The sequence below is a fragment of the Suillus fuscotomentosus genome, assembly GCF_016647785.1.
Source record: "Suillus fuscotomentosus strain FC203 chromosome Unknown F5891scaffold_4, whole genome shotgun sequence".
Taxonomy (NCBI): domain Eukaryota; kingdom Fungi; phylum Basidiomycota; class Agaricomycetes; order Boletales; family Suillaceae; genus Suillus; species Suillus fuscotomentosus.
In genome coordinates, this window is record NW_024539516.1 from 771,342 (window position 1) to 797,495 (window position 26,154).

Genomic DNA, 26,154 nt, shown 5'->3' on the forward strand with positions numbered 1-26,154 from the left:
TCCTGAGGTCCTTTGAAGGACCGGGAGTACGGATGAAATCCCTAGAGCTAGAGAGCCTCTCTTTAACGTTGTTCTGCGAGAGGTTGCCGCCGATCGAGAACGAGCTGCTTCAAGCTCTCTCGATGGTGGCAGCGCCTCGAGGAACTTCGGTTATCTTCCCAGAGAGGTCACTGCTGATCAAGTGCGCCTTGCATTGGTATGTCTTCAACAGCAAAGCTACGTCGGGTCTGGCTGACTCTTGAATTCGCTTAGGAACACGATATAAACCCGTTCACGAATCAGCCACATACTGCGCAATACAAAAAGATCCTTGAATCGCGCAAAACGCTCCCCGTGTTTGCACATATGGCTGAGTTCTATAAGATAGTTAGTTTTATGCATACCTCACTCCATTCACCCTGACGTATGCAGTTTAATCAACACCAAATCATCATTATGGTCGGCGAGACCGGCTCAGGCAAAACTACGCAGTGAGTTGTCACCCCCTGGCACATCCTCCTTTGTCTTCTTGGACAGTCGCTTATCATAGACTCATTTTGTCGCTGATAGAATACCCCAGTTCGTCGCCTACTCAGACCTTCCGCATATCAAGAACAAGATTGTGGCATGCACTCAGACCCGCAGAGTCGCTACCACAGCTGTAGCGGAACGCGTGGCAGATGAGATGGACGGTTCGTTGTGTTACTACTCTGATCTCACTCCGCGCTCACTTCATTACCTAGTCCAACTCGGCCAACAAGTCGGTTACTCGATACGTTTCGAAGACATGACCGAGCCCGGTACCACCTTCCTCAAATACATGACCGATGGCATACTCCTCCGCGAAGCCATGCACGATCCTGATCTCAGTCGCTACTCCACAATCATCGTCGATGACGCTCACGAACGCACACTTGCCACTGACATCCTCATGGGGGTTCTCAAAACCCTCGCTCGCCGTCGCCCGGACCTCAAGCTCATCATCATGTCCGCCACCCTGGACGCTCTCAAGTTCCAGAAGTACTTTGCTATCTCCAGCGACGCCCTTCCTCCACTCTTCAAGGTTCCCGGTCGCACTCACCCCGTTGAAGTGTCCTACACCGAGGAGCCGGTGTCAGACTACGTCAAGGCTGCCATCCGTCTTGTGCTCAAGATCCATCGCAAAGAGAAACCAGGAGATATCTTGGTATTCCTGACGGGTGAGGAGGAGATAGAGGATGCCTGTCATAAGATCAAGCGTGAGGTGAAAAACCTCATCGACCACTACCCTGGGACCGTAGGCCCTCTCGAGTGCATCCCGTTGTACTCCTGGTTACCGCCTCAACAACAGCAGCGCATCTTCGACCCACCACCTACAGCAGGCAGTCCGGGTGGCCCGCCAGGGCGCAAGGTCGTCGTGAGCACGAATATTGCAGAGTCGTCGCTGACGATCGATGGGATTGTGTATGTCGTGGACCCGGGGTTTTCGAAGCAGAAGGTGTACAACCCGAGCACCCGTGTGGAGAGCTTACTTGTGGGTCTGATCTCCAAGGAGTCGGCACAGCAGCGTGCGGGCCGTGCCGGACGAACGAGGCCGGGCAAATGCTTCAGGTTGTACACGGAGAATGACATGTCGGAGCTCGAGGAGCAGACGGAACCAGAAATTTTGAGGAGTAATTTAGTGAGCACGGTGCTGATGCTTGTCAAGGCAGGGATCAAGGTGAGTTCGATGTGGGGGTGATGTTTTTTGAGTTGAGCTGATGCTTGTGTAGGATCTTGACAAATTTGATTATTTGGATGAGCCAGCACCAGAGTCATTGTCGAGGGCGTTGGAAGTATTGAATTATCTCGCAGCAGTGGATGATGATGGAAACCTCACGGCGCTTGGGAGTATCATGGCTGAATTCCCTCTGGATCCACAGGTAGGCGACTGTCCTGGTGGCGCGTTTGGGCCTGACGGTTCTGATCCATGCCCCCAGCTCTCAAAGATGCTGATCATCAGCCCAGAGTTTAAGTGTAGCAATGAGATATTGACGATCACTTCGATGCTGTCAGGTGCGCACTCATCTTGGAAGTTCGCTCTCATCTGACGTTCTTGTAGTGCCAAATGTATGGCTGCGGCCAACTAACAAGCGAGAAGAGGCGGATGCTGCAAAGGCGATGCTTACCGTCCCCGGTGGCGACCACCTGATGCTTCTTAACGTGTACAACGAGTACATTCGAAGTAAGTCTCCACTTCCTACAAACACCTACGTCCTCACTCGCAACCAACCACCCCAGACCAACACGACAAAGACTGGACATATAATCACTACCTCTCCGCTCCAGCGCTGCTGCAAGCAGTTAACGTGCGCGAGCAGCTGGAACGAACGATGGGGCGGTTCGAGGTGGACATCGTAAGCGTGCAAGATCAGATCGGGATGTCTCTGGCAATCAAGCAGGCGTTGTGCTGTGGCTTTTTCATGCAAGTTGCACACAAGGTGGGAGGGAAGAGGAATTACATGACTGTGAACAATCAGGTATATTATCTTGGCTTTGAGTTGTGGTTGACGTGCTGATTAAAAACGTTCTTGGTGGTAGCCCGTAGTGCTGCATCCATCGTGCAGACTGGATACACAGCCGGAGTGGGTGATTTTCAACGAGTTTGTGGTCACGAACAGACCGTATATACGGACCGTCACAGGTGTCCAACCAGGATGGTACGTACGCTTCTTAGCACTGTTGATTGATATGTTGATGCAAATTTGTACATTGACGCTCTGACTCGGACAGGCTCCTCGAGTACGCGCGCTTGTACTTTGATTTGAAGGATTGGCCAGACAGCGAGACGAAGCGTGCGTTGGTGAGGGTTGCAAACAAGATGACGGGCAGGTTTGGGGCGCGATTCGACAAGGTGGCGCGCATTGGTGAAAGTGGTGAGGAGGTTGAGGAAATGATGAGATCGAGGACCTGGTAAGGGAGTTGAATAGTTTACTCGAGCCTCTTGAGGCTCGAAACTAGTGTGAGGTAAGTGTAACGCGAAAAGCTAGGGAAAGCCTTCCGAAGAAACAGGACATCATGCATCAGGTGAATAGAGATGATGTATATGTGGGTGAATAGTATGTGAAGACTCCAGGTTTCTCTGGGCAGTACCGTACTGCCAGTCACCCAAATACACCTTTACTTGTAAAATCGAAGCTGGGCTCACTGGCAGGTCTATTAACTTTTGCGACGTTCTTTTGTACAAACCGAGTCATCCATTAACGATTCCTATAACTTAGCTATAGCAGGAGGTACAGCATAGTCTGATCAATCAAGCAAGCAGCAAACCTCGATCAGCATCTATTGTAACTCGTCAACTACTCCATATTATCTTCCACGAATTTAGAGGATTGTAGATTCGTACCGACTCTATATAGATCTGATTTTTGCTCATTTTTAGGATGTTCACGTGGTGTAGTGTCGGATGAAAGCCGAGAAAATTCAGGGTCTGACTGGATGCATCGTTCATGCACGAGTCAGCACACAATCGAACTCGTAAGCAGGTTCCCGCCCACCTGCTTGCGTCCCACCCCACTCGGTGCAGCGACTCTAGCCCAACCTCATAGATTGTGTCGTTGACTCTAGAGCCAGACGAAGCTGGATAACCACAGGCCTGGTCTTGATTCAGCACGCAAATCATAAATCGTAGAAGTTCTACCCATTCAAGTACAGTCAAGTGTGTTATCTTACAAACGGCCAATTTGCCCCTCCAAAACTTATCCTTTAGTTCTACCATTTTCAAAAAGAGATCCTCTCCTAGTGACGCGTTCGTGTCTAAGAAAGCCCGATGAACTGATTCAACCACCTAAATACTTCGTAGTGCCATTTCAAACTATTCCAGTCAAAGCATTAGTTCATGACCGGCGTGTAGAATTGCATACATACCTATTCCCAGCGTTGATCACCCAATGGTTCTCGTCTGGGAAAATCAAAAGGCGGCTTGGGACGCCCAACCTATATGCGTGTCGATTAGTATGGATCACCTGCTAGGAGCCAAGATAAAAGGAAAAGAGGAACGACGGATTGAAAAAAAAGATAGGTGCAAGAGAACGATATACGAAGAACCAGAACGAAAAAGAAAAGAAAAACGCACTGCTGCAACGCATGAAACACCGCAATCCCATCTCCCTCTGGAAGCCTGTAATCCTTGCTGCTATGAATTGTCAGCTGCGGGGTCGACCACTTGGCAACGGTATACGCGGGGCTGTATTTGCGCGAGGCTTCGAATGCGGCAGGATCCCATGGACGTCCTCCCCATTCGTGATTGAACTGTAGTGTGTTAGTGTTTAGTGTTGTAAGGGAGGAATGGGAAACGCACGAAGAATAGTTCGTCTGTGGCATAGCCATTATAGGTTGTGTCGAATACCTATTTTATGTTAATGGATCAATGTCTTCATTCGCTCCTTCATGCAACGAGGGAAAACGCACACCGTCATGGCAGACCAATGCCTTGAACCCAAATCCGAGCTCGGGATTGCCTTGGATCCAGCTGCAAAGAGCAAGAATTAGGACACAAGATATCAAGGGCGAAAAGGAGATGACACGCACTTGATTGCATATCCGCCATAACTAGCACCAGCAGCTGCTGTGCGGTTTTGGTCTATCTATGTGCAGAGATCGAGGTCAGTATGTGTCGAGTGGGAGAAACACAAGGTGTCACCTCTGGGTATTCTTGAAGGATATACTTCCACCCCAGCAACAAGTCTTGGATGGGCCGACCTCCCCAGTTTTGATTGATCCCATCTGTGAATTCTAACATATTGCGTTCAGCACAAGAACAGACAAGAGAAGAGGGTAACTCACTCTGTCCAAATGAAGTAGACCCCGTTGGATTGATAGCAACAACCACATATCCCTGGCTCGCGAAGACTAGAGCGCACGTAGCCCAAAAATCAGCCCAACCTTAGTAACCCAGCAAAAGGAAATTATGTACCATTAGGATTCCATCGCGTCGACCACTGATCAAACCAAGCGCTCTCCGGGCCTCCATGGATAAGCATCACCGCAGGCCACTTCCCATTAACGCCGCGTTCGAATCCAGGTGGGGTAATCACATAACCGTGTGTGTCCTGCCCCTCAGCCGTACCTTTGAACCAAAAATCCTTCCCGGGAGAGAGATCTTTGCCTTGTAGTCCAGTAGAAGAGAACGAAGTAAGGCGCGTAAGCATTGTCGCTTTTACATCCGCGTTTGTTCCTGCTAAGAGATCTCGCTCAACGGCGTCAAGCCCACTAAGCTCGTACAGCTCGTTTGGAGACGTCAGACTCGAAAGCGCAAATGTGGCCCTGCCACCTGGGATTGGCGTGAAGCCTGATATAGAACCGCTGGAGGTGAGGGCTGTAGGTTGAGTGGTCTGTGTGGCGTTGGAGGGTGGTGTAAGCGGGACAGCCAGCGCAAAGATCTTGATGCGGGCGTGATCGCCGGTGGTGGCGTAAATGAGAGCAGAGGAAGGGGAGAACTGGGTTTGGGTTAGCTGGCTGGTATGACGACAGACGTATAGGAGGGATGAGTAAACGCGTAAGGAAATGACAAGTATCACAATTTAGAAGATAGGAATGAAGGAAGTAAGGACAATTGAATGAGGATGAACTCACGATGATAGAATCAGGGGAGCGGTCCCAGTCCTCCGTAATGGTGAACCGGATGTCTTTCTTGAGATCGTAGATCACCACTTTCGCGCTGGACACAACGTGGAAAGTGGTATATGGGCGAGTGAGAGGTACATGCATTGAAATAAGGTCAAAACGATATATAAAAAGGTCGCATAACCCACCGATCACTCTCGTGCCCATCGAGAGCCAATTCCAGCCAAGCGACTTTATCGCCAGAAGGGCTGAACACGGGAGAGTGCGTCGCACCTTGGATGCCTGAGGTGAGCTGTCTAAGGTCTTTTCCGTCATGTGTAACGAGGTAGATCTACGTGGTAGTATGTTAGCGTAGAAAGAGCAAGACACGAAGTGCACGAACATTCTGCCTGGTGTGCACGGCCTTGGGGAGTTGTGGGTCCTTGGCAGTGAAGATGACATGCGTTTGGGAAATGTCATAGTCATCTGCCTCACCGAACGGTTCTACAGGGGAAGACTAGCTCAAATCAGTTTCACCGCCATCCTGAAGAGTGGAAACAAGCACTTACAAGTCCTGACCCCTTGAGCACGTTCACATAGGTTTCCCCCAGCACCCACTTTGCACCTACTTTTGTCAGACTGACCCCAATGAGAGCCTTGCTCTTGGGACCAACCCAAGTATCCCATTGGCGCTCAAAGGTCTCATCATACACCAGACCAGAATTACCTCGATTCTCATGCGCTGTGTCCTGCTCCTTCACGGTCTCGACGAGGCCATCAGGATAAACGTATGCAGAGAACACGAGGCGCTGAGCGCTGGGGCTGTAACGGAACGCGCTTGCAGTGGTGATGGGAAAGGATCCTACGTGGGAGGAGAGATCGGAAGAGAGAGGAGAAGTGCTGATGGGGATGGTGTAGAGGCTCTGTGTGTCATCCTTTGTCACGACGTGTGCGATGGTGCGAGAATCAAGCCAGAATGCATCGCCGCCATCGGGCAAAGGAATGTCGCAGGCATCGCCATCGCCAAGAGCGATGACGGAGAGTGACTTGTGGGACCTAAGGGCCAGGTAGTGAACATTAATATTATGACTATAAGAACAAATAAAAGAAAGATGAGCATACTTGCGGTCCTGAAAAGAGTAAGTGCTGATGGGTACGATGGCAAGATCACCAATGTCGTTTGGCAGAGGCGCACCAGGCCGAGGGAGGGTGAGCATATCTTGCGGGGAGAGTGCATTTGCACCTTCGCTAAGGATAAAATCTGTAGCCATCTGAGGGATTTGTGGGACAGGAGCTGGTGGAATGGAACTGGAATATAATGGCACCTGAGCAGCGAAGCCCAGCTGCAAGAAAGGAAGTATACGCATCAGGCGTGTACGTTTGAACTTTGAAAATATACTACGGCCTCGTGCACCACGGCCTGGACCTAGCTCAGGTTCAACACGAGGTGATAAATTATCGCTCACTGTCACTCACTATTGCGTGCAATCCAGTCAACGTCGTGCGACTAAGTGGCCAAGTACCGCGTGTTCTCATGAGTAAGATCACATGTGACCTCAAGGGGTACCCGCTCGGGAAAAAACGTACATGAGACCACAGCTCGTGCTTTTTCACTCAGAGTCAAATGACTTGATCATCGGTTCAATCGAGTAACAAATTATGTAAGTTGGAAAAGCCTGACTTGAATTGAACAACCTCCCCGCTAGCTGCGTCCCACCTTGCCAACAACCCAACCTTGAACACCACCATCTTCTCACCAAGAAGTTTGAGTAGCTCTGCCTGCTCGCCCGTCAAAGCCTTCCTTTTATCACATACCCGATGAGGATTTTCAAGCGTCGGTACACCCCGCTTCATTGATGTCGTCAGACCCAGCTTCCGGAGCTGCGGGTCCTCGTTATGTGGGACGGTTCAGGCGTATATACTGGAAATTTGGAAAGGACCGTCCGTCCCGTCCGTACTGTCCGCATCGTTCTGGCCTAATTTGGCCATCCAGAAACGTTTGGGAATGCTTCCAGAATCTATTGGAACTTCAACATTCTTGAGGGCGCTCCAACACATCCTAAGATTCCTAACAGATTCCGATGGCAGTACACACGCGCTACTCAGGATTGTGACAACACTTGGCGGAAGGAACAGCGGAGGCTCGTGGACATCGTGCGTGGACTGTCCATTGGCGAACACGATCCTGCAATAGCGAGTGAGAGCTGACGTTCATGGACAATGGACGTTCAGAAGTAACAGACGTATCTGAAGGTGGTTCGAGTTGTTCACACGTAACTTAGTAGATGGTGTGTGTGGTGCATACGACTGCTATACTTAATCCTGTTAGGGTGTCATAGCTATTTTGAGTCTTGACGCGCGCCTGCCGCGGTCGTGACACAGCTGTGACGCCTGCATGACGGGCATGTGACGCGGCAGTCAGACACGGTCACTGACGCGCCATTCCTATATGTTCTACATTCGACTTCCAGATCAAGTTGGATGATTCACGACCATTCCTATTTGCCGTACGTCGTCTGTCGCTGAGGTTAGTATCATTCTCGTATATACCACCTATGTATCTGACGACCTCTGTAGCTTTGTCTTCTACAGGTACACCTAATATGTGTATTTGACTTCGTCTGTCGCTGAGCTGTGTCTGCTACAGCTATGGACTCGCCCCGCCGGAACCGATGGGAATTGTGTGGCTGAATGCATAACCCTTGAAGTCAACATGCTGGCCATCATGCTTCGTACGTTCTTTGGAGTTCTGCCAAAGAGAGTGGGACGTCCATTCCCTTCTCACACCACTTCTCAGTGTACCCCACCGTTTCTTTCACAACGATCTAAATCTACAACCACTCGCGATGACTGAAGATCATAGGCCAGATATTGATCCTCCTCCACGAACTTCCAGATCCAATCAGGCAAATGTAGTTGAAAGCTCGGTACGTCGTCTCTTGAAATCCATCGTGGTTCTTACGCATTATTCGTCTAGAATCAACCTCGTACTAAAGAATCTTCTCAGTTCCTGCGGAAATTGAAGAATGGGTTAACCAAAAAGCTTCCTGTGCGTAGACGTGAATACTGTTTGTCCTGAATACGGCTAAGATTATACAGAAACGCTCCAAGCGAACACGCAACCGCGCCACTGCGGTCCACGATGTCGAAATTGAAGGGGCTTCATCGAGTCAGCAAGTCGAGGTAAGTGCTCGAACTTGCTATCCCAGTCCTTCAGTTTTCTTAGAGGCGCTCAGGACACGTCGCATCCCCAGCCTTCTAACGAAAACGAGCATCCCACCACATCTGAGTTTCCAAGTGACCCCGCGAACAAAGGATTGTCCGGAGAGCCTGCTCCGCAGGTATTTCCATCAAATACTCTGATTTTCTTCTCTAATTTTGGCGGTACCGCAGGTTCAGGCTCCTTCTGGTGAGGAAGGAAGACCTGATCCCCAATTAGTTGACGCCGAACTTCAGCGTGCCCGTGATGGTACACAACACATGCGATCACTCGGGAAACATGCGACTTCTATGGCATCCGCCGTCGACAATGGCCCAGCGGATCTTACTGCTGCAGACGATTTTGAGACGACATATCTCCGACCCCTCAAGATTATCGATGCTGTCCTTGAGAAGATCACAGACGTATGGGCCATTCTTGTTGTTTGTTTGAAAGGGAACTAATCAAGTTGTATAGGTACATCCGTACGCAAAAATGGCGCTGGGCGTGCTATCTGCTGCATCCAAAGTATGTTTGGTTTCTCCCGGAATTTAGTTTCCTGCTCAGAAGTTCTAATTCCATGAAGATCATAATCGCGCAGGCACAGCGCGACCAATCGATTATTAATCTTCTCAAGAAATTGGCTGAAGTTTACCGCTTCATGGCTCAAGATGACAGTCTTGGAAAAATTGAATCGACGCGCGATATCGTCGGAAAAATCGTTCACCAGACTCTCGAGTGTGCCCCTTTCATCAGGGACTACTCGGAGACAAAGAGCTTTTGTGAGTCACCAAGCAATCGTATCTTGTACACGAATCTTATACTACATTATAGGGAAGAGACTCGGGAAAAATGTTATTTCGGAAACTGACGGCACGATCAAACAGTACAGCGACGCTTTGGATGGCCTTATGCAACAATTCCGGGACCAAGTCGATCGGGACGTGGCCGTCTTCATCCAACGTACGGGTAAGGATTCTGACACGCTTTTGTCTTTACATTCACTCACATAGTTTCAGGAGATACCCTGGATCTCTGGGATGTCGCTTATGCGAAGGGCGCAGGACTAGATACCATGAAACAGTGCCTACCAGGGACGCCCATCAACTCCACTGAATCGCTCAGTTTCTTCGCTGATCGTCTGCGTTTGATTGTTTTGATTAGTTTTGTCGCTTGGACCATGTCAATAGCTTCGTTGTTGAGATAAAAATCAATCTTTGTAGGAATACTTTTCGAAAATAAATGCATACTTTTTTTTGGAAATTACCGCCGGCCTCTACCATTGTGCAAATAGCTGTAAAATCCTGATCGAGATCGGTTGATTCCTCTTGATCAGCGCAAAGACGTACGTCGCAATGCCGCTTAACTATTCCAAATGGGATCAACTCGAGCTCTCTGATGATTCCGACATAGAAGGCCATCCGAACGTCGACAAGCGTTCTCTCATAAGATGGAAGCAACGGGATATACACGAGAAGCGCGAGGCCCGCAAAACCAAGATCTCAGCCCTCCACGCCGAGATCGCATGCAATGCCGTCCTTTCCCCCCGTCTGCACGCAATCCGCGCTACACTTGGCAGCGCAGACGGCGGGTTAATATACTTTCAACAGTTGGTAGAGAGATTACAAACGCAGCCATCTCCAGAAGCGCCGCCGACGAACGCCAAAGATCAACCAACTTACGATGCAATGGTGTTGTCCCTGCTCCTGCAGGTTTGGGATGGCGCCAAGAGCCTTCCTGCAGATGAGCAGGAGGCTGCTGTACTCAGCGGTATCGACACGCACATCAAGCAGCTCGCACGTCACACAGAGAAGCTGAAGAAGGATGTTGTTGACGAGGAGAATCAACAAAAGAAACACATAACAAGCGACGATATCTACGAAGGATTCGATAGCAAGGTAAGATCGGCGATATCTTACTCTTGATTGATGGTATTCACGACGCTCCCGATAGTACACTCCCGCTAAACCACCGCCTCCACCCGTAAAGAATGCTAAAATCGACGCGCCGACAAAGACCAAGGCGACCAAAACCACCGAGTTCGAGGTGCTGAATCCTACTGCCTCGAATTCTAACGCGCCATTGCCGTCGGTTACTCCGAACCATTCTCCAGACTCGGTTGAGGAAGATGAGTTAGAGGAAGAACTTCCTGAACTTACGCCTTCTCTCGAACAATTCTCTCAATTATCGTTATGGGAGTACACCCAATCTTTCAATTTTATTCAAGCGAATCGTGACGTCGTCGTTCCCGGTGCATCTGACGCGTTACTTGTGGCGGCTTTCCGTGCAGAGTCGAAGGGCCAGTTCGGATACGCAAAGAAGTGCGTGCACCAAAGCTTACTCCTGCAGTACTGCGATAAGCTAGGTAAAGATGGCGTCCGACTATTTTTCCAGAAGCAAGTACCTAATTCCTGCGCAAGCTGACATACATATACTAATCTAATACTTTCGTAGGATGATCTCAGGCGACCAGCGCGCTATCTCCGTCTTCGTCAATGATGTCGAAGGCACATATTCTCACCTTAAGACCCGTGCAAAAGCAGCAGCGACAGAGACTTCTGACGTGCAGAAGGAGCAGATACAACTTGTGCCGGAGAATCCATCCGCAACTATCTCGTTCAACGTACCTGATGGTCCTCCGCCTGAGGACTTGCGCCTTGAGGGTCCAGGGACGGAGGACCTGGACCTTGAGCAAGTGCGCGAAGCATTGCACATGCGATGGGATGTGTTCCAGAGTTTCCCCGAGGACCTCAAGGCTGCGCTCAAAGTTGGGACGCTGGATGAGGTCAACAGAGTGCTGGGCAGTATGGACGTTAGCGTTGCGGAAGACGTAGTGGCAAAGCTTGATGCTGCTGGTATCATGAGCTTCGTGTCGGGAGGTATCAGGGATGAGACTGGAGATGAGGACAAGGAAGAAGACGAAGAGAATGCCGAATAACTTAATGGGTACCAGCGACTACGCGCCCAAAATCCCGACTCCTTTTTTGGTCCAAGATCATCAACGCGTCCGGCCCAAGCTGATGTGGAACTAGTAACATACAATGGGTGTAGTACCATACAAACGATTGACTCACAAAGTACTTAGGTCACGGTTATCAATGTGTTCCAGATCCATACCAAATTTAGTTGCCCCGATGATGAATGCAAGAGACACTCCACAAGAACATGAGTACCGCCAGACCAGATAAGAAGCGCAGAATGAAATATCAAACATAGAAACCCAATCCAGCAAGCCAAAGAAAAAGAGTATCAATGCGTGTGGAGATGAGCGGTTCGTCGCTGGAGTATATTGAGCACGACAAACATGTAGGAACGGTGATACCGAAACGTCCGGTCCACCAAGTCAAAATAATAATTGACCTGTTTTTGAAAGGCTATAGGAGTGGGACGTGCATCATCATCAAAGCCTCTTATTCCAAACGGATAGAGGGTTGGGAACATCCCTGGGATAAGGTCGGAATTATGATATTCGTCAGATACAGCACCCAACTCGGCACATAAACGAGAGAAGTGCAACAGAATGAATTTGACGGATTCAAAACGGGTTCGCGTCTATACAACTAGTCGCGCAAGACAATTGTAGATAACAAAACCTCCCGGCCGTGTATACAGTCCCTTACTACCATCTCCCGAATTAGCGGAAGTCACTGCGTGCTGTTGGTGCGCACCTTTCAATCGGAATTTCCATTGAGCCCATAAACCAAACCCAAAGCCACTCTAGCAGCTGCCCTCTTACGTTCCTGCGAATCGGGCATCCCCGCAATTTCCTCCTTAAGACCCTGAAGCGCGCTCAACATGCTTCGCAGATCGAAGCGCTCGAGGTCCGTCTCTGGTGGGTCGGCGGTTTCAACTTCAGATGGCACGGAAAGATCCCCTTGCAGTGAACAGACATAATTTTCATCAGTGGGTGAAAAAGCAAGAGATGTTGCACCGAAGATACGCTCTGAGGTTGCAGCAATCTCAGCATTCGAAGGCATTTCGTCGCTAGAATCTTCGTGTTTGTGGGATTCTTCTGCTTCTGGGTCTCCAAAATCGGAGACTGACCCTAACGACCTATAAGATATACCAAGATCTGAGGCATTCGCGGATAAGCGAGAAAAGTCGTGCTCTTCATTAGCTGGCGTCGATCGCCCGGAAGTATCAGAACCAGAGTTGAAAGTGAACGTTGAACTGAAGCTCAACGAAGGGAGAGGTGGAATTTGTCTCTCAGATGATACTTGTGCAAGCTGAGTTTCAGCATCTGCTGCAGACGCTGAAGCAGACACGAAAGCGGTGAAATCGTCATCAAACGTGTGATTGTAGAGACCCTGGGTAGAGGAATCCTCTGTAGGCGACAAGCTGCCGGTTGTGGCTGCGGCACTCCACGGATCATTGCTTATGGTTTTCTCACTTGTATGAAGATGTCCTTCGAAATTGTCTTCGTCGAGCCACCGCTCTAACTCTTCGAGTTCTCGCTGCATACGATCACGCCCTCCTGGGGAGCGCGTAGCGATGAGACTGCTGAGGTCTTCTCCGGTATCACGGTTCGTCGTCAAGAGGCCAAGACCCCTTCCTTTGGAGGTTTGTACCATGGAGGGCCACATAATCGTGCTCAATGCATCTATGGCCCGGGAAACTCCTGGAGTGGAACTCAGGACGAGTCTCTCCATGTTTCAGAAACATATGCTTACCGCCATGATCATGATGGTCAGAAGATTTTGCTAGATCTTGCACATCAATGAATTCAAACCCCAGGGCTCCAAGAAACGAGTCTATTTCGTCATCTTCAGTATCTTCGCCTCCGGGCGTAGTGGACGGAAGCCGAATGGCCAGAGATACTTCGAAATCATGATGTGATAGGCGTTGTGATATCATCTGGACATTCTCCCGGTATGGCTGCTCAAAAGTCAGGCATATACAAAAACTATAGCAAGCCTTTGAGCACTTACCTCTCCGACAGTCCATGTGTACACCACGGCGGGCACGCTTTCTAACTCGTGGTTGTTCGGTGTCCAATATGGGAGGTGATGGAATTCGAAGTGCACATCAGCAGTGTAGTACTTGTTCGTGATAGTCCAAGGGATGGTGAATGAATTGTCGGTTGCGATCGGGAGGTCACTGTGTGCAAGTCCTGCGTCGACTCGTCAATGCAAGAAATGATTACATTGCAGCGACAAACGTGCTTTGCAGAAACTGCAAGGTGTCGTCTTTCGAAGAAGATAGAATGAGGATACGACAAGAACAGTCTGCCATCCGTAGTTCGACGGAAATGGTTTAGAGATCAACTACATAGTGCCGCAGGTGCAAATTCAGATAATTTTCCAGAAAACCATATACGAAACACACACCTTGAGCAGGCGGTTTCTTAGACAGAAGCTGATGTTATAGGCCGTGGTAAGCGATGAGCTCGATGGAAGCAACAAGATGAGTCGTCTGCTGAGTAAATCCGGAGGGATTGACTCGGACTCGGACGCGATTTCAGCGCAAACTCAGCTCATCAGTGAACCCATGAGTTAAAAGTTTTTTGCATCAATGTAGCATTTGTAAACTTCTGCTCCTGCTAAACATAACATATGCTAGTATTTATGCTATCGCCATCGCAAGCAAGCTGAACGGGAGCGTGGTGGAACAAATAAGGGATTGCAAATATGTACACAACAGGGTGCCATTGGGTAGTTCAACGATACCTCAACATCATCAATGCATCAACTTACTCTGGAATCGTGAAGCGAGGAGACTGGCGCCGCTCCGATATATTGTTTCTCATGGCTCAACCAATGGTCACGGTATCATGCGGCGCAACCAACCAACCAACCAACCAAGCTTCTAGTACTGGCAGGGAGTCGGGACTAGTAGCCTCTACATTAGCCACGGCCAAACAGCAGCCGTCCAGAACTGCAGGACCCGCAATATAATCTCGGCCTTCCCGGAAGTTGAGAATGTACTAGTAAGCGCGGGAAATTCTTTCTCTTGCGTACAACGCGCCATGCTCATGTCTACTCCGCATGAATATGTGGGTCCGGATAATATTTATGTCCACAATCGGTACTATGGAGACGCGGGAGGAGGTTGCGCGTCAGTTCAATCTTATCGATAACAGTACGTTGCTGGGCCAGGATGTTCGTTATCTACTGGAGTGCTCGAGGTATTCCACTCACTGAGAACCTCCAAGTCACATCAGCGTGTACACGTCGACTAAACCTCCACCGCTGTCATGGATCTTATGTATTGGGCACGTTTGAGATCAGTTCTACCGGTTCAAATAACCGGCAAAACTCCAGGGTATGTAAACTATTGAGTATGACCTCGCCATCCAACCTCATCTAGAATTAATAGCCTGTGGAATTATTCCTTGTTCGACCCGATCCAACTCGCCAAAAATCAACGGCATTTCTCTCGAGCACTTCAGCTTAATGCTTTGATCTTCTTCGGTTCTCTTCAACTCCTCGAAAGCCGCAAACTCAGCGGTAACGTCGTCAAGCGAGATACCCTCTGGACCAGTACAGCGACACGAGAGTGCGTTCTCCAGCGTGCACCATCTTACTCTAGAGACGTCGGCTTTCATGTCGTTGAATTTAAATGGTATCATTAGATCTAAATCATATCTCCCCAGTCTCGGATGTTTTTAGAGTTCTGCCAGATTTTGCCACTGTCCCTTCGCATGAGGTCAGGCATAACTGATTTTGCCAGACCGGTTGGCAGAACTCCGAGTTCTGCCAGAATAGTTGTACTGCATGGCACCAGTTTGCCTGTGCCCGTTTGCGCGCGCGCTGTTAATCCCTAACGCAGTTGTCGTTCCAAAATACTCAGTATAAATCATGTTTCCTTCACAATGCTACCAACTACATCCCTCCTCTGGGACCCGGCATTCCAGCTTTTCATCCATTACACCTTGCAGTACATCATGTTTTTCCTTTCTTTTGCTTCAAGCCTTATGCTAGCATGCATCTTGCAGGTTGCGGCGGTCTCTTATCGCGCACCTTCTGCAATGCGTCGGGCGGATGTCTCAGTTGTCACTCAGATGTCGTCTACCGATGTAGCTGATCTGAAGCCATATGCTGAATTTGCTCGTATTGCTTATTGTTCGCCTCTCATCGTAGGGAGCTGGAGTTGTGGCAGTACGCAATCTCACCCTACTTTATTTGATTTGCCTTGACTCAATAATTGGTTTCTTAGAATCTTGCGAGGCGTTGTCTGATTTCAAGGTTTCTCTCACCGGGGGTAACGACAACAGTATCCAATATTGTACGTTTCAATCAAGATATTGCATGCCTTTGCAGACATTTCGCAGACTACGTTGGCTACTGGCCGACAAAAAATACCGTGGTAGTTGCTCATGAAGGCACAGACCCAACTTCAATGTAGGTGTAAATGTTTCACAGCACGCGAGTCGGGAAAGCTTATTGGCCTACATAGCCTAGCTGTTCTTACTGATGCCAATGGGTTGGTGGAACACCTGGACTCCACGCTTTTCCCTGGTGTCGATAGGAGCATCAAGGTTCACAGCGGATTTGCCGACGAGCATGCGAAAACTGCGAGCGCCATCTTGACGGAGGTGAAGAGCTTGATCTCTCAATATAACGCCACGAGTGTCACACTGGTCAGTATCAAACATTTTGTGACTACTCTAAAACACATTTTCGAGCGCAGGTCGGGCACTCTCTGGGAGCTGCCCTCGCGGAGATCGAATGTGTGTTTATGGCCTTGAACCTTCCCTCTCACATCACTATCAAAGGTGTGACATTTGGTACACCCCGCGTAGGAAATCCAGCATGGGCCGCTCTCTTTGATTCCCTGGTAAGCTTGATTCTCCCCTTCTGATCCTGTTGTCCATTCACCACATTGAGTCTATACTTGATTACTGAAATTACGGAACAGGTATCGGACTTCAAACGCGTTAACCATAAGAAGGACATTGTCCCGATTGTTCCGGGGCCCGAGCTGGGCTACTCACATGTCCATGGAGAGGTCCACATCGTATCTGATGATCAAGTAGTCCTGTGTCCAGGCAAGTATAACATATGCCTTTTCGGACATGATCGCTCATCTCTCATCGGTATATATAGGTGACGATGATTCCACGGATGATCAGTGCACAGTCAAGAGTGTGCCCAACATATTTGAGGGCAACGTCTTGGACCACTTGGGTCCATACCAAGGGATTTATATCGGCTATTGCCCACCATAATTGACACAGACTGGGGCAGGCCTTACATCTTGGCATTCGCGACCTCAGAGATCAGAAAGAACAACGAGGGTCCCATAGAATAGAAAGTATTGTCATACAAAAGATATGGACACAAATTGGAATCCAAAAAAATTAGCATGGCCTATGCTGCGACTCGGAGAACGCGCGTACTCGTTGCAAAAGCATTGGACTCGGAGGTACCGCAAACACTGTAGCTCATGATGATGACATCGCGGTCGCTATTTTGACCTCAATTCGGGGGTCATATCTGAGGATTTTCAGAAGCAGACGGCCGCCCGCGAGCTGTACGACTCGGAGTATGTATGTAGCGGTCCGAAAGCTGTTGTATCTCTGAATCCATAGGAAGTCTGGGCTTTGGATGTATCTCAAAAATGAGAGACCACACTCACTGAAGCTTACATGTTTTCGGGGGATTAGTTGATGGCCGACTCGTTGAACTCCTTCAGTATCTTAACCGATTAGTGTTTTAGTTGATGCACTCATGCGACTCGCGAGCATTGGTAGCATGCACTTGCGATTCAGAACGCGCCCAAATTCACCCGGGTAAACACTAAAGGCTCGCGTAGCTGCGAAAGCGATAGCAAGAGATACACTAAAGACAAGAAGAGCATGAGCCACCGCAGGGCCGTACAAGTTCTGAAACTCAGCAGCGGGCGAAGTGCCCCATATTCTCGTGCAAGCAGGTGGGACAGGTGCTATCAAGAGACTCTTGAAGATCATGTTGTACACCGAGATCCTCGATATTGAATTCTCGCAGGGGATGGGCAAAATCTGCGGGGAGATAATAGTAACACAGGCCTGTGGCAACCGAAGAAGAGGGAAAATTAGGAACGGAAACAACATCATGAATGCGTAGAATGATTGTCCGTTTCTGCTTGTTCTGCGGAAAAAGAAAATATACACGGCCGCGTCTTCCTGATGGAATCTAATGGTGATGCAGACGCAGATCAGAGGAGAAACTAATTCTATAAAGAACATAAGGGCTTGCCGACCTTTCGGGATCCCGGGATTCATCACATTTGGCGTAAATTGGGCGCGCTGATCACATTTATGAGTTGATTAACAGTTAGATTCGACGACGACACAGATCAGGCAGGAGTAGCCTCTACCCTAACACTCTCCAGTCCATTCGCATACTGGAATTGCCCCGAGTTCTCATACTACCAATTGTCAGAGATAGATCCTAAAAGCTTCAAAAGAAACGAGAAATAACACACCTCCCACATGTCAACAGCAATCTGACAGCTTTCCCGCACAACGCGCGGAGAATCCTCGCGCGTCATCCATTCTTTAAGATGAGGCAGCACCTCAGGTGTGGCGATTCCTCCAAGCGCTTCCGCAGCCTCGTGTCGCACCATATCGGACTCAGATGCGTCCTGCAGAACATTAAGCAGTGAGGGTACAGAGTGCGCGCTCAAGAGTTGACCGAAAACAAAGGCGATTTCGTGCCTGCAGTGCATGAGTTGAGCGTCGTGACCAAGTCAAAAATGGAAAAGAGGCAGACTTGAATAGGGCGCTGTCATCAGAGAATCCTGCTGCTAGTGCATCCACGGCCGCTGGCGTCCCGATGTTGCGGAGTGCAAACATAGCCCGATAGCGCTGGAAAAGGGGGACGGACGTATCCAAAAGCGTGGTACGGAGGGAGACAATTGCAGATTCAGACAGGTCATCAGGTTTGGGCTGGCCAGAGAGAAGTTTGGATGAGGGTGGAGCGGGGTCGATGGAGGTGTATGCCCTGTGTAAGTGTTGTGAATCACGCAGTAAAGGACGTAGAATGGAATATCCAAACAGGACATGAAAGCTACATACGGTGTCTGATCTGAAGATTCTTTTGACGCAAGATGCTGACGTCCCTCTTCAGAATTATCCCATTCAATTTTGGCGAGCGCGATCTCGCACGTCTCACGCACACTCCTGTTGGGATCTGTGAGGTACTTCGTGAGGACTACCTTGAAATCAGGCGATGAGATTGCGCCTATTGCTTCTGCTGCCTGTCTCGAATACTAATTAGTATCATGATGCACTGGAGCGTACAAAAGCGGGACTGCGAAGCGGGACGATGGAGACGCTCACCTCGTGCCGTACCATCGGATCCTCGCCCAGATTCTCCAGCACTGACTGAAGAACTGGGAGAGCTGAGACGAGCTTCATCTGTCCTAAGCAGTACGCAAGCTCATGCTTGAGTAGTGCCGAGTGATCGGCGAAGCCTAGCAGATAAATCGTGCATCAGCGCACGCTCATCTTAGCGGGAATCGTATATAAGGCCTTTCATGAAAAGAGATGACGGTTTATGTTAAGATCGAAAGAAAAAGTATCGCACAAACAAAAATTCAGAGAGCAGACAAAATACACGTACCTTCAGAGATGATCTTAACTGCATCGTCATTCTTCAAACTTTTCAACGTGAAGAGAGCTCTGAAACGATCATGCAATGGAACAGTACCACTCGTGTTCAGGAGAGCAGCGCGAAGGGCAGAGAGCTCCCTTGGAGAAACTGCGTCCGACATAGAGGGAGATCGAGATAAAAGATAATTCGGCCCAGCGGACTTTTGATTTCATTTGCTAAACCTTGTTCTCCTACATACATATCATGCCCAAGTCAAAACGGTCGCAAATCGGCAAGTTTACATTCTTTGATGGATCGTGATGAAGGCTGATGTTTTATTCTGCTGGGATGATAGTATCTCTCACAAAAGTCGCGAAAAAGACGAGGGAGCATAAAAATCTACTCTTGACCGAGGTGAGTTTTGTGGAATTTGTTCTTTCCTCTGGATACATTCTGCGTAGACAGACCCATAATTGCAAGACGGTTTCTACTGCTTGGCCCCCTGCTATGCGAGTGCTGAACGTTTCTTCCTCAAGGTACAACAAAATGCCGAAAAATGGAAGTACTGCTGGTTGTTTCAAGTCGGCGCGATGCGAAATGCACATCTAAAAACGGTGCGAAAACTATGGAAAGAGTATGTCCTCGCTTCTTTTGCTATCTACACCATCGACTCACGACTTGCAGCTCTGCACGGATATTTTTCGGTCGAGGAGCGGTAATGGCCAAAGCATTGGGCACGACAGTAGAAGAAGAGCACCGAATGGGACTCCACCGACTAGCCCAAGTGAGTTACCATTTCTAAGCTCATCTTAGCTTTAACGAAATATGTCAGCAAATAAAAGGCCAGGTAGGGCTGTTTTTCACAGACTCGGAACCTCAAGAAGTGACAGAGTGGTTCAACGATTTCCAACAAGCGGATTATGCGCGAACGGGAAACAAGGCTACGCGGACGGTGATACTACCTGCAGGACCTGTGATGCGGGTGCACTCTGACCCGCCTGAACCGTTCCCACATAACGAGGACCCGCAACTCCGGAAGCTGGGTCTTACGACATCGATGAAGCGGGGTGTACCGACGCTTGAAAATCCTCATCGAGTATGTGATAAAGGGAAGGTTTTGACGGGCGAGCAGGCGCAGCTACTTAAACTTCTTGGTGAGAAGATGGTGGTGTTCAAGGTTGGGTTGTTGGCAAGGTGGGACGCTGCTAGCGGGGAGGTTGTTCAAATCGAGGGTGGATGCACGGATATAGAACGGGAAGGTGATGAGATCGAAGACGAGGATGAGATGAGCGAGTGAGTTTCAACTGAGCGCTTTACTATGTGCACATCTCGATTCACTCGACTTGACTGGGCACGAGGATGTAAAGATTACTCTTTCAATTACGAAGACGACGAGACGCGTATGTGTTTATCAAGTTCTGTCACGAAAATAATTGGCAAGATTTACTGTGCCGACGGTGCTTTAGCACAACATGTATCAGTTTGATAAAAGGTTACAGGAAATGTTCCGCCTTCTCGGTGTTAACATCAGCGAGCGACAGTAGCACGGTGCGTGGTGATGAAGTAGGAGAAAATGCCCTAACTCGAGTCTCCTCTCCCCTTCATGATGATGGCTACCAAGTCTGACAATTTCGATGATAGACAGTCTGTAACTGACACACCTCCCACATATGATGAGATCGCCTTGTCCGCATCACTGTTAGATTCTGTCCACTCCACTGGCAGATGGCAGCCGAGTTTATTCTCCTTTCTATGGAAGAAGCAGAGACGAACAATTGTCATATCATGCATCCGTGACATGGTCTCCGCTCCTAATCTCACTCCTTTCTCTATCACAAAAATAGCCAATGCATGTGCTGCTACTCTTCCACCTGCACAGGTTGCCCACCTCCTGCAAAAGCTCGACATAGAGCATCACACAGCCATGTATTGATCAATTGTCAATCATGAGCGAGAAACCTTTTCTGCACTTGCCACATTCATCCCACAATTCACCCCTGTTTGCTCTTCTGACTTGCGTTTGGCCTGCATTGCAACTAACAACCACGAATTATTTACCCAGCTGGATTTGGGGTATGTTCATAGTGAGTGGACCCACTAGTCCCCCACAAGGCTCAGGCGTTAACTAATTATATTGTTGTAGCTGAAGACAAGTCCTTGAGACAGTTTTTGGGCTGTCCGCCTGATAAGGTACAAGTTCACTCGGTCACAGGGCATACACCTAAAAAGAAAGAGTTTGTTGCTTGCTTTTGCATCAAGATGTTCCAGAAACGCCTGCGCACAAATCCAACACAGTGATTTGGCATCGAATTTATTGCAGGGGGTATGTATGACCCATGCTAATACCTCAGTATTCCTGGCGCTGATATCAATCTTTGCAGGGTACATATGGTTATTAAGATCCCGTTTGACGAATGAGCGGTGGCGCATTGATATTAGACTTTCCGATGATAGTTTGCCGGCGTGTATAGACTCCATTGTGCTCGTCATCCAGGCACCCAGGGAGAAAACCTCGCTCGAAGATATACGAATTCCGTGTTGTCAAAAATTTACCATGAAACCCGCGGACCGGTACGTTCATTTTAAGTCAAAGCATACTGATTCACAATTCATCTTTCCAGCCGCCGCGACCGCCACACGTTCTGGTGGCTTTTGGACTGGCTGATGAACGAGTAAGTCCTCCCTATCTTGTTTTACAGTTGTTCTGATAATTATGTTGTTAGTACAACCATGATGGATTGCGATGGCACTCTGCATGCAAAGCTGGAGATCACATTAACATACTATTGACTCCTTGGCACTACTACTACTCTCAGTCTCTTACTATACTCCATCACTAGCTTATGTACTTCTAGTATTTATTTTGTCGATTTCGTTGCTTTATGTTATAAAGTGTTGCCTTTGGCCCTGATAGTAGATCCTTTCCTTGTACTTCAAAGCCACGACCATATATCGCAACTGAGCATCATGGCATGATTACGTAACGGACAATAGTAAACACAGGCACCAGACCTCTTAGACACTTCCAAGAACGACACCGTATGGAAGAATTTCCACCTCCTTTCAATATCAAAGGCAAGCGCAGTCCTGGATCTCTGCCGCATTGGTCTGAGTGTGCAGAACTCGGCCATGAAGCTTTGAAGCTCCAATGGTACAGTCCCCATTTTACATCTCGTGGATTACCCCGAACCGTCTTTCCTGACCAGCATCGATCAATTAACTTGCTGCCAATTCCCGAAGCATACAATTACCTTCTCGTTGTGCAATGTGTTGTCTCCCTATGCGAAGGCTTTGCGTCGTTCACTGGCCCACTGTACACATTCAACATCCTCAGCCTGTCATTCTCGCATCTGCCACTGTTGACCTCTCCACACTTCCGCAGGACGATCATCGTGCATTCTATATTTGAAAACGGTTGACCCGCGCTTCTCACAGTCCTCTTCTTCATTATCTCGACAAATCTGTCAGACGAGCTCTTCATAGACGTTCTCAGTAGCTATCAAGCTTTGGCGGACGTTGTTGGGATGCTCGCCCTCAGCACTCCTCGCGACACATTGTTCAACTCAATTTTCAAATTTGCAATACTTTCGCGAGTAGTGAATCTTACGTTGAACCTCCAACGTCAACTTCCTTTACGGATTAGGGTCGACAGCATCTCTATAGCTTTTCGAGCGAGATCTAGCATGTCTCAAAGTGTTGGTGGTCGTGTGAGCATTGAGCAAGGTGATGCACGCAAAGTTTGCCGCAGGTATTTATAAAGTACTTGGTGGTAAGGGAAAGATGCACTATCAGGGCCAAGGGTAATAAATCATAACATGAAACAATGAAATGAACAGGATAAATACTACGATAGAAGGATGAGGGTCGCAAGGTTAATAAGATCTCCAGCTTTGTATGCAGGGTGCGATCGCGCGCCTTGCTAACAACATGATCATCAGATGGGACTCGGAAGACCGGCCAACAGAATGTGCCGTAACTTTTTGACGCCTCAGCGTTACTCTTGAAATCAGTGTGCCTTGACTTGCACGGGGTAGGTGGAACTTTGTCACGTTATTCCCATGTTCCAGTGCATCTTCCCGCTTACACGCGCTGGCAGGCGTCCTGAAAAATAATAATTCCGATGCACGACCGTTCTTTCGCCCTATGTAATTCCAACGAGTATGTGCGCCCTGCAAGGATTTACAAATGAGAGTCTCATGAATACCGAAAGTATCCGTGCGCGTGTTGTACTCGTGCAAGCAAGGAACGAGCTCGGTCTTTTTGGGTGTGACAGAGGAAAGAGTCGGAAGAGCAAGGGCTTCTCACCTGTCGTGACTTCAAAGGGAGGAGTAGGAGCGGAGAGTATATCGGAGAGTCGTTTCTGTCTCATAACGTCTGTCGTTCCGAGGTGTCGTCGTGTCTTGGTATCATAAATAAGATAAGACGGTCTCAGACGGTCGAGGATAGTCTGAATTCCGGTGAAGTCGTCGCTGGTAGGCTCAACATCACTGGAAGGCTGATGATCGATGTTCCTTGAAGAGGATCAGTAGCGACCCCTTGAGACTCATTAGTCGAAGACTGATGGGCCAAAATGAAATGCGTACCTGGCGGAGTGCGTTGCTGTCAAGGAACGTTTTGGATTGAGTGTTGGTGTGATGCTATTGGTCGATAAATATGACGTCGGTCTGCTGTGTCGGCTATGTAAGAACGAGTCTAGTATTAATTCAAACATCCAAGATGTTGGCTCCATTTCCTGTATACCTCAAATCTACTGCGGCTTCAACGTCGGTCTCGACGACGACAACGACAACGACGAAGATGAACGACAGTAGTGATAATTTATCCGATATTATTGATCTCTTTCCATTTTCTATTTCTTCAACTTATGAACCACTGCCACCTAGACCACCAAAGAATCCGGAAAGGTTGAAAAGGGATTTTGTACCAGTGAGATCCAATTTGACTGATTGTAATGTACTCTAACCAAAGCTTGATTTTGTATAGTTTATACATAGAAGAACTCCACCTCGTTATCCACCACCAACTTCCCCTCTTCCTCCATTACCACCGGATCCAATAATGTATCCTGCACCGGGTGGTCTCTCTCCATGGAGTACACCATCATACCCATCAAAATCTATACCAACTGTAACTACACCTCAATCAGATTTCATACTACGCGGCCCCGTCGGTGCACGTGCAGCTTCAGCCGCACTTCCATCCAAAGTACGTCTGCCGCGTACAACGCCATCACTCATCCTTATTCATAATCACAGATACCCAACTCACCCACACTAGATGACAACAAACCATCTTCCGATCCTGCACTCGCACTCAATGTACATGGCGGCATCGACACCTCGCGTAGGCTCCACCACCGTTTTAGACGTTATCAAGTCCCTTATCCCAGGAATTATGAACGAAAGGCTGTAGATCTGTACGTCCCTGTTTTCTTCCCTGATCTCAACTCATATCTATCCAGAGACGCCATCGATACCCTCCTGACCCGCCAAATGAGCGGCGGTTCCTTGACTTGGCATGCATTCCCCAAATCCTGGAACGAACCACCCGCACAGGGTCCCCTCAAGAGAATATTGGATCTAGGCTGTGGGGATGGCGTGTGGGTAATCGAAGCTGCCAAGTACTGGAAAGGCTGCCAAGTCGTCGGTCAGTCCTATCTAAGCTACTCCTTTGAGGGGTGCTGACTACTTGCAGGTCTTGATATCGTACCTCTCCACCCGGACCTTGCCCGTCTCTCCAGAAACAAGGATCTCCTCAACAGAATAAGCTGGGTCCAAGCAAATTTGTAAGTCCACCCACCTAGTCCTTATCCCGCTCTCATCCTTGACTCGCACAGCCTCGAAGGCCTTCCATTCCCAAACGAATCCTTCGATTTCGTACACATAAAGCGTATCGCTCGAGGTGTGCCAGAGGACAAGGTCCGTCTGCCTTTCCTCCATCGTACTATGCTAACACCGAATAGTGGGACGACCTCTTCGAAGAAATTACTCGCGTGATGAAACCAGGCGCAGCATTCGAAGTCGTCGAAGAAGACCTGACCTTCCCGGGGTCAGATGGGGAAGGCAGCGAAGTTGGGACCCTGAGAAGTAAAGGAAGTAACATTTCCTATGTCCATCTCCAGTCTAAGCCCCGGGACCGGATCAGGGAGGAGCAGCGCAGTCGGGAGCACGAGCAGTCCATCGAGCTCTGTCGGTTCAGCTACCACCCCTGACTCTATATCCTCCATCACTGTCAACGCCCACTCCCATCGCGACGACCTTTCCAAACAATACCCAACTATATCCATCTCCCTCCCTCCTAACAACCTCTCCGTGCCTTCGACATACCCGTTCATCCATCGTTCCCTATCCGTTCGCCAGCCTCCCTCTGTCGATAGGTCGCACGAGCTGAGGAGGCCGAGGACGGCTACTACACCTTCGAGTCACTTCTCGCAACCGATCTCCTCCTCGCAATCGTTCCCCCCGAACCCCTCACAGCAAATCCTTTCGAAGTCCTCTTCGCAGAGCACGTTCCTTTCTTTTTCCTCAGACAACAGCACACCAACGCCAAGCACCATGAACAAAATCTCAACGCTTTCGCTGACCCCCCAACCCCCACCATCCCAGAAATCTAACAAGGCTGCGCAGGCCGTGTTGATGGAACCTGCTTTCACTCCGTTTTTCGTCAGTGTGGGTTCTAAAACTGGGTCTGGGTCTGGGTCTGGTTCGGCTTCCATCAATGGTTCCGTCACTGGTTCCGGCTCTGGCTCTGCGTCTCTCTTTACCCCCAGCATTGCCGGAACTAGTACATCAAGCTCAGGTTCACCCCCAACACAAAAAAAGAATAAAGCAGCGCAGGCAGTGCTGATGGAACCTAATGCTGCCTTTTTTTTGCCGCAGAATAAGAGCCGGGTTTCGTTGA

At 49.0% G+C, this 26,154-nt stretch overlaps 11 protein-coding genes across 11 annotated transcripts; 7 read left to right on the forward strand and 4 right to left on the reverse strand.

Moving 5' to 3' along the window:
- The first annotated feature begins 43 nt into the window (after window positions 1-43).
- F5891DRAFT_474646 (P-loop containing nucleoside triphosphate hydrolase protein) lies at window positions 44-3,103 on the forward strand. Its single transcript, XM_041371957.1, has 10 exons — window positions 44-196; window positions 253-470; window positions 550-671; window positions 723-1,678; window positions 1,731-1,880; window positions 1,938-2,013; window positions 2,060-2,182; window positions 2,239-2,477; window positions 2,539-2,657; window positions 2,731-3,103. The coding sequence occupies exons 2-10, from the start codon at window positions 406-408 to the stop codon at window positions 2,912-2,914; spliced, it is 2,034 nt and encodes a 677-aa protein (XP_041232211.1). The 5' UTR covers window positions 44-196; window positions 253-405; the 3' UTR covers window positions 2,915-3,103.
- Window positions 3,104-3,712: 609 nt separating this feature from the next.
- On the reverse strand, window positions 3,713-7,195 carry F5891DRAFT_1137725 (Alpha/Beta hydrolase protein). Its single transcript, XM_041364838.1, has 15 exons — window positions 7,018-7,195; window positions 6,664-6,967; window positions 6,111-6,597; window positions 5,945-6,058; window positions 5,751-5,893; window positions 5,572-5,656; window positions 4,913-5,435; window positions 4,783-4,848; window positions 4,640-4,731; window positions 4,528-4,583; window positions 4,408-4,468; window positions 4,298-4,345; window positions 4,073-4,248; window positions 3,865-3,933; window positions 3,713-3,811 (listed from the first exon to the last, which is right to left on the reverse strand). The coding sequence occupies exons 2-15, from the start codon at window positions 6,906-6,908 to the stop codon at window positions 3,754-3,756; spliced, it is 2,223 nt and encodes a 740-aa protein (XP_041232212.1). The 5' UTR covers window positions 6,909-6,967; window positions 7,018-7,195; the 3' UTR covers window positions 3,713-3,753.
- Window positions 6,916-7,682, reverse strand: F5891DRAFT_474789 (uncharacterized protein). The gene is made up of 3 exons (XM_041371960.1): window positions 7,129-7,682; window positions 7,018-7,048; window positions 6,916-6,967 (listed from the first exon to the last, which is right to left on the reverse strand). The coding sequence occupies exon 1, from the start codon at window positions 7,393-7,395 to the stop codon at window positions 7,183-7,185; it is 213 nt and encodes a 70-aa protein (XP_041232213.1). The 5' UTR covers window positions 7,396-7,682; the 3' UTR covers window positions 6,916-6,967; window positions 7,018-7,048; window positions 7,129-7,182.
- A 1,105-nt stretch (window positions 7,683-8,787) lies between these two features.
- Window positions 8,788-10,003, forward strand: F5891DRAFT_474763 (uncharacterized protein). Its single transcript, XM_041371959.1, has 5 exons — window positions 8,788-9,165; window positions 9,218-9,268; window positions 9,327-9,522; window positions 9,575-9,709; window positions 9,760-10,003. The coding sequence occupies exons 1-5, from the start codon at window positions 9,022-9,024 to the stop codon at window positions 9,945-9,947; spliced, it is 714 nt and encodes a 237-aa protein (XP_041232214.1). The 5' UTR covers window positions 8,788-9,021; the 3' UTR covers window positions 9,948-10,003.
- Window positions 10,004-10,017: 14 nt separating this feature from the next.
- Window positions 10,018-11,835, forward strand: F5891DRAFT_474834 (Cdc37 N terminal kinase binding-domain-containing protein). Its single transcript, XM_041371961.1, has 3 exons — window positions 10,018-10,638; window positions 10,694-11,136; window positions 11,195-11,835. The coding sequence occupies exons 1-3, from the start codon at window positions 10,096-10,098 to the stop codon at window positions 11,676-11,678; spliced, it is 1,470 nt and encodes a 489-aa protein (XP_041232215.1). The 5' UTR covers window positions 10,018-10,095; the 3' UTR covers window positions 11,679-11,835.
- A 491-nt stretch (window positions 11,836-12,326) lies between these two features.
- Window positions 12,327-13,833, reverse strand: F5891DRAFT_1238687 (uncharacterized protein; the record flags this gene model as incomplete). Its single annotated transcript, XM_041369679.1, has 3 exons — window positions 12,327-13,369; window positions 13,401-13,615; window positions 13,669-13,833. Coding segments are annotated over 3 exons (1,338 nt in total), but the record flags the coding sequence as incomplete, so codon positions are not given.
- Window positions 13,834-15,653: 1,820 nt separating this feature from the next.
- Window positions 15,654-16,907, forward strand: F5891DRAFT_941607 (Alpha/Beta hydrolase protein; the record flags this gene model as incomplete). Its single annotated transcript, XM_041374354.1, has 7 exons — window positions 15,654-15,837; window positions 15,896-15,964; window positions 16,011-16,080; window positions 16,136-16,319; window positions 16,370-16,516; window positions 16,598-16,721; window positions 16,786-16,907. 7 exons carry the CDS (start codon window positions 15,654-15,656, stop codon window positions 16,905-16,907), a joined length of 900 nt encoding a protein of 299 aa, XP_041232217.1.
- A 1,109-nt stretch (window positions 16,908-18,016) lies between these two features.
- On the reverse strand, window positions 18,017-19,435 carry F5891DRAFT_941219 (ARM repeat-containing protein; the record flags this gene model as incomplete). The annotated part of the gene is made up of 6 exons (XM_041374328.1): window positions 18,017-18,088; window positions 18,146-18,377; window positions 18,433-18,663; window positions 18,738-18,919; window positions 19,002-19,135; window positions 19,285-19,435. The coding sequence occupies 6 exons, from the start codon at window positions 19,433-19,435 to the stop codon at window positions 18,017-18,019; spliced, it is 1,002 nt and encodes a 333-aa protein (XP_041232218.1).
- A 60-nt stretch (window positions 19,436-19,495) lies between these two features.
- F5891DRAFT_1003191 (ribosomal protein L10-domain-containing protein) lies at window positions 19,496-20,769 on the forward strand. Its single transcript, XM_041360287.1, has 5 exons — window positions 19,496-19,546; window positions 19,610-19,668; window positions 19,791-19,888; window positions 19,939-20,038; window positions 20,087-20,769. The coding sequence occupies exons 1-5, from the start codon at window positions 19,519-19,521 to the stop codon at window positions 20,549-20,551; spliced, it is 750 nt and encodes a 249-aa protein (XP_041232219.1). The 5' UTR covers window positions 19,496-19,518; the 3' UTR covers window positions 20,552-20,769.
- Window positions 20,770-24,191: 3,422 nt separating this feature from the next.
- Window positions 24,192-25,153, forward strand: F5891DRAFT_475088 (uncharacterized protein). Its single transcript, XM_041371962.1, has 4 exons — window positions 24,192-24,459; window positions 24,510-24,670; window positions 24,716-25,039; window positions 25,091-25,153. Exons 1-3 carry the CDS (start codon window positions 24,313-24,315, stop codon window positions 24,936-24,938), a joined length of 531 nt encoding a protein of 176 aa, XP_041232220.1. The 5' UTR covers window positions 24,192-24,312; the 3' UTR covers window positions 24,939-25,039; window positions 25,091-25,153.
- F5891DRAFT_941692 (uncharacterized protein) lies at window positions 24,951-25,465 on the forward strand (the record flags this gene model as incomplete). Its single annotated transcript, XM_041374360.1, has 3 exons — window positions 24,951-25,039; window positions 25,091-25,172; window positions 25,217-25,465. Coding segments are annotated over 3 exons (420 nt in total), but the record flags the coding sequence as incomplete, so codon positions are not given.
- Window positions 25,466-26,154: the final 689 nt, after the last annotated feature.